At 39.4% G+C, this 5,146-nt stretch overlaps 1 protein-coding gene across 1 annotated transcript; it reads right to left on the bottom strand.

Annotated features, from left to right (window-relative positions):
- Positions 1 to 2,492: 2,492 nt before the first annotated feature.
- Positions 2,493 to 4,850, bottom strand: gjd2b (gap junction protein delta 2b). The gene is made up of 2 exons (XM_029425547.1): positions 4,665 to 4,850; positions 2,493 to 3,336 (listed from the first exon to the last, which is right to left on the bottom strand). Exons 1-2 carry the CDS (start codon positions 4,733 to 4,735, stop codon positions 2,493 to 2,495), a joined length of 915 nt encoding a protein of 304 aa, XP_029281407.1. The 5' UTR covers positions 4,736 to 4,850.
- Between the last annotated feature and the right edge of the window lie 296 nt (positions 4,851 to 5,146).

Here is a 5,146-nt window from a genome sequence, read left to right as displayed (position 1 = left end):
CCTGCCATGCTGTCTCGTGTCTGACACACGCACACACACACACACACACATACACACACACATGCATGCATTCACAGGCACACAATCATGTACCTGTTCACATACTGTATATCCTGCTTTCTGAAGAATTATTTTTAGATTGGTTGATGGTAAAAGACAACAGTGGTTCAGAACGTTTCATATAACTTTGTGTGGGAAATACTTCTGAACAGAAAGACCATCTGTGTCACACTTTAACACTTAGCTGAATGGATTTTATTAGTAATCCAAAGTCATTAAAGACAGAAATATAAATATTTTAGATGTTTTAAATGAGATTACCACACATTAAACACATTGTTATGACACATTATTAAATAAAAGCTTAAAATGTATGGAATTACTTTCACATATTTATTATACTACTAACAAGTAGTATGTGAGTATTAAAACCTGATATATATTACTCCTCTTTGCTATAGAGCCAAAAACGGTCAAGAATCCATACGTTCCTTCATTACTATGAACACACACACACTGCTGCCCTAAATACTCATTACAGCTCCAAATGTGTATTCATCCGCCACTGGATATAGTCCCCAACAAACGCATTATTTCCCCCAGTAGTATTTGCTTACAACTACAGTGACCAGCTCTTTTAGGAAATTACTGAGCCTCTTTAAAATGAAACTATATATTTGAAAGCATTTTTAAGGATTTCAGTGTTTAGTAGGAACCAATGTGCTTTAACCTGAGCGCTACAGACAGCATAGGGAAGTCACAAAGTACTGAAAGATGGACTAACATTGTTGGCTTTGGTCTTTTCATACAAAATACAACTGTCCACCTCAATTTAGAAAGTCAAAATCTTAATTTCCATTATCTCCAAAACAGCTGCTGGTGATCTTGTAGGCAGCTGCACTGAAAACCTCACACACCACACCACACTTATCTTATTCATATGGCTTCCATTTTATTACAGATGCTTTTATATTTGTTTAAAAGTGACATACTTTATATCACACGGTAGCACCGGTGGCAGCAATCTTTTTTCCAAATGAAATTCAAATTTATGCTTTACTTGAACAAGATCAAGTGGGCTCAGATTAAAATAAAATGAATAACCCTGGAATATGCAATGGATGTTTGTTTGTTTTGTTGCAGATTGAAATCAAAGATGACAGCAGAATACCATTTCCATACAGCTCATGATAGAGGATGTCATGATAAGTAGGATTTCATGTTTTCTTAAATCTCTGGAAAAAGGTTACTCTATATGTCTTTATATGTATGGCACTTGATGACATGAAAACAATACACATCAAAAATGAAAGAAATGGGTGTTTTCAGACGCCACCTTTTTTTCCACATATTGTGTGTTTTACTGTGAAAGTGGTGTTTGGAACCATTGGAATGTTACTGAAAAAGCATCACAGCTCCGAGCGATAGGCATGTTCATTTGGCTTTTTAGTGCAATAATATACTCAGCGAAATGTGATACACTATATGGCCAAAATTATGTATACTTTAGTGTACTTTTGGTCTGGGGTTTGTTTTTCATGGTTCGGGCTAGGTCCCTAACTTCCAATTCAAAGAGCACCCAACACGTCACAAGGAATTGATAATGTGTGGTATTTTTCTTAGACTTTAGGATTATGCTTAGAAACTTCAAATTTATAAAATAAATATGAGTGTGGAGAATGGCATTGTCATGTCATACGGGAGTTACTGTAATTACCCGTAGAGTTCACATTAGCATCTAAGATATTAGCATCTGTCACCGGCAAACTCTGGGTACTTTCAAAGAAAATACTCCAGCATACAATGACATTTTAGGCGACAATGTGCCTCCAACTTTGTGTCAGCAGTGTGTCTTGGTCCATTTCCTGTTTCAACAAGACAATGTCCTATGCACAAAGCTAGCTCCAGGAATTTAACTGTCAAACCCATCCAACACCTTTGGATTGGATTGGAATGCCTGGAATTGAAAGATCTTATCACCCAACATCAGTGCTGGACTTCACTAAAGCTCTCTTCAGGTTCCAAACCAGAAGAGTGGAGGCTTTTATAGCAGCCCATAGTGTCGCAAACACATGTTGGACTATATGGCTCCAACGTTCAGGTGTCCACACACATTTGCCCATGTAGTGTATCAGTTTATGCTTTTAAGAAACACTTTACATAAAAATAAAACACCATTGTTCACCACCTCTCCATAGAAGACAAATAAAATTGACACTCGCTAAATACAACATGATGTCAGCTCGATAAATGGCCGACAAAAATTCCAGTCTTATAGAATCAGGCTCTCTTTAGTAACATCTCGAATAGAACTACACATTTTGTCCTGAAACATGTTGACTGAAAATCCTCTCACCTCAGCTTCAAAATGTTTTACTTGTTTCATTTGAAGAATAAGTACTAATAAATAAATTATTGACTTTGATTTTGTTCTTGATAACTTGTTTCTACACAGCTGTCCTGCAGCCTCCTCATGTATGTGTCAGAGGCAGTTACACATATGCAGAGTCACTGGACTGAGTGCGGCCAAAATTAGGCATACTCATCCTGGGTAAGTCTTTGTTCCGGATCTCATAAATCGACTTCCTTTTGGCCTGCACTCCTCTCACAGCAGCTTTGATCTTCCTCCAGCCGAGGTGATTGAGCTCTGCCAAGTTCAGCACCACGCAAATGCCACTGACTGCGAACATGAAGACCAGGAACACTGTCTTCTCTGTTGGCCTTGAAACGTAGCACTCTACATCTTTTATGCAAGGGTATCGATCACACTCGTACACTGCAGGGACATTGAATCCATACAGGAAGTATTGACCCACCAGAAACCCTATCTCTAGTGCGTTTCGGAACACCACCTGGATTATGTAGAACCTGGAGATGCCCTCCTGCCTTCTCATTTTTGACTTTGTAGTTCGCATGTTTGAGTTGGGGAAGTCCTTGATTTCCAGGCAGTCAGGCTCTACCTCCTTATGGGAGTTCTCTGTGTTCTGCAACATTCCGTTCAAGATGGTGTTCTTGATCTTCTTGCTGTCTTCTCTCTTCAAGAAGTCCATGCCTCTGTCCAGGGAGAGGTACATTGTTGAGAAACGCCGCTCCTTCTGCTTGGCAGACTGGTGCACAGAGTAGGTTATGAAGCAGAGACTGGGGCAGCACACCATGATGATCTGGAACACCCAGTACCTGATGTGGGAGATTGGGAAAGCTTTGTCGTAGCAAGCCTGGTTGCAGCCTGGCTGTAAGGTGTTGCACACGAACATGGACTGCTCATCGTTGTACACGGTCTCTCCAACAATAGCTACGACCAGAATCCGGAAGATCACCACTACGGTCAGTAGGATCCTGAGGGGAAAACAGCGACAGAAATATATTCACATTGAGAGTAGCTGTTTTAGTTTAACACGCCCTTTTTGTGCACAAGCCTCAACATTAGACACCCAAAATAAATGGTTGCTGTTCTTAACCCCTTTTGAATACAACCATGATCCTGGTCTCTTTGGCGTTTATCACACAATCTGAATTTGTCGAAGTAATTTAAAGTCTGCTCTAACAGACAACATCATGTGATATTTGGATGTGAAAAGGGTCTACACTGATCATCATGAGGCTCCTCGATCCAATACATTTTCCATAAGAAAATGAACTTGGTGAATTTATCCATCACAGCAAACATAATTGCGGATTTTAGAGTAGTTATGTTATTATTGTGGAGTCAGGCTATACAAATCAAGCCGTACTTTAATTGTATCACCTCACAGTGATTAGGTCACTTACACAACAATAAAAGGAGGTGTGATGCTCACTGTGAACCATTTCTTAAAGCGAAGTCTCTACCACAAATATTTATTCTATCAAGTAATTTTTGTTATTTATTGTTGTCTTATCTTTTTCTAAAATGTGATTTTTAGAAAACTTGCGAGACTTTACCCACCAATCTGACACTTTTCTACAAATATAATAAAATAAACTTCAGCGGGAAGAAGTGCAATTATTGTTTGACCTGGATGGCAGAATGCTTTTTCAATTAACATTACACTACCTGATAATAATATTCATAATAATACATTTATGTATAACGTAGACATGTTTAGGTTAGGTTTTTTAAATAATTCACTAATGCTTTATAAATCTTTAATAAACGATTTTCAAAGAATTCCTTTGGTTTTTAGCTCATCAGATAGACCGTTTGACCAGCCACATACATTAATTTCTCATTAATAGTAATATAATAATATTAATGTATCTTTGAAGCATTAATGATTTAAAGACCAATAATACATTCACTGCCTTATGAGACAGCACTACCAAATCGGACCATCAGGGTGTTATTTATGGTTTGTAGGGGAAAGGTCTTCGGCACTGGAGCAGTGTAGGAGATGAAACAACAGCTCTCCCAGGCTGTCTAACCCCACGGTTCTCCGGAGACGGTCTACATTATCAGAATTTAAATACAGACCTCTGCTTGCCCTTAATAATACCTTTAAAGATAAAAACAATTACAGATTTGTAATCTGTGTTTTAAATAACCAAACATATATTTTTGCGCTTCTTCTTGATTCCCCTAGTTGTACACTCGGTTGACCTCGACTTTAAAACTCTTCACCTTGTCTAGAAGAGAGGACGACACATTTCTTTTTTTCTTTCTTTCTTTCTTTCTCTCCAACTCTTACCTTCCGATCATAGTAGAGTGCTGCTGGACAGCCGCCTCCAAGAGACGCTCTAATATGGTCCACTCCCCCATGATTGCTCATTCGGAGAGGATAACACTCGGAGGATATTATTATTCCCCTTCAATTTGTCCGAGAGCTCCGACAATATCCAGTGAATGCATGTGTCCCCCGCTGTGCAGCTCAGTGCAGCCTGTTCGCTCCTGCCCTCTCTGTTCTCCAGGCGCTGATTAGTAGAGAGCCCTCCTGAGCGCCTGTGCTGTAGCCTACACGGAAGGCAGGTTGTGTGTGACTGAACGCCGCTCAACGCTAATCCAGCTTTAAGTAGACTTCTTTGCGTCACACGACTGGTTGGCTGAGAGAGCCCAGTAGCATATCTATCTATCCACGACAGTAATGTGCTGTGCTGCAAAAAGTGACACACTCAACACGATATTTCAGCCCATATTCTAAAATATTGTAATCTGATCCTTTCAACTGTATGG

Source organism: Cottoperca gobio, chromosome 24, assembly GCF_900634415.1.
Source record: "Cottoperca gobio chromosome 24, fCotGob3.1, whole genome shotgun sequence".
NCBI lineage: Eukaryota > Metazoa > Chordata > Actinopteri > Perciformes > Bovichtidae > Cottoperca > Cottoperca gobio.
Note: the sequence above shows the minus strand (reverse complement) of the source record. Positions and strands in the feature narration are given on the sequence as shown.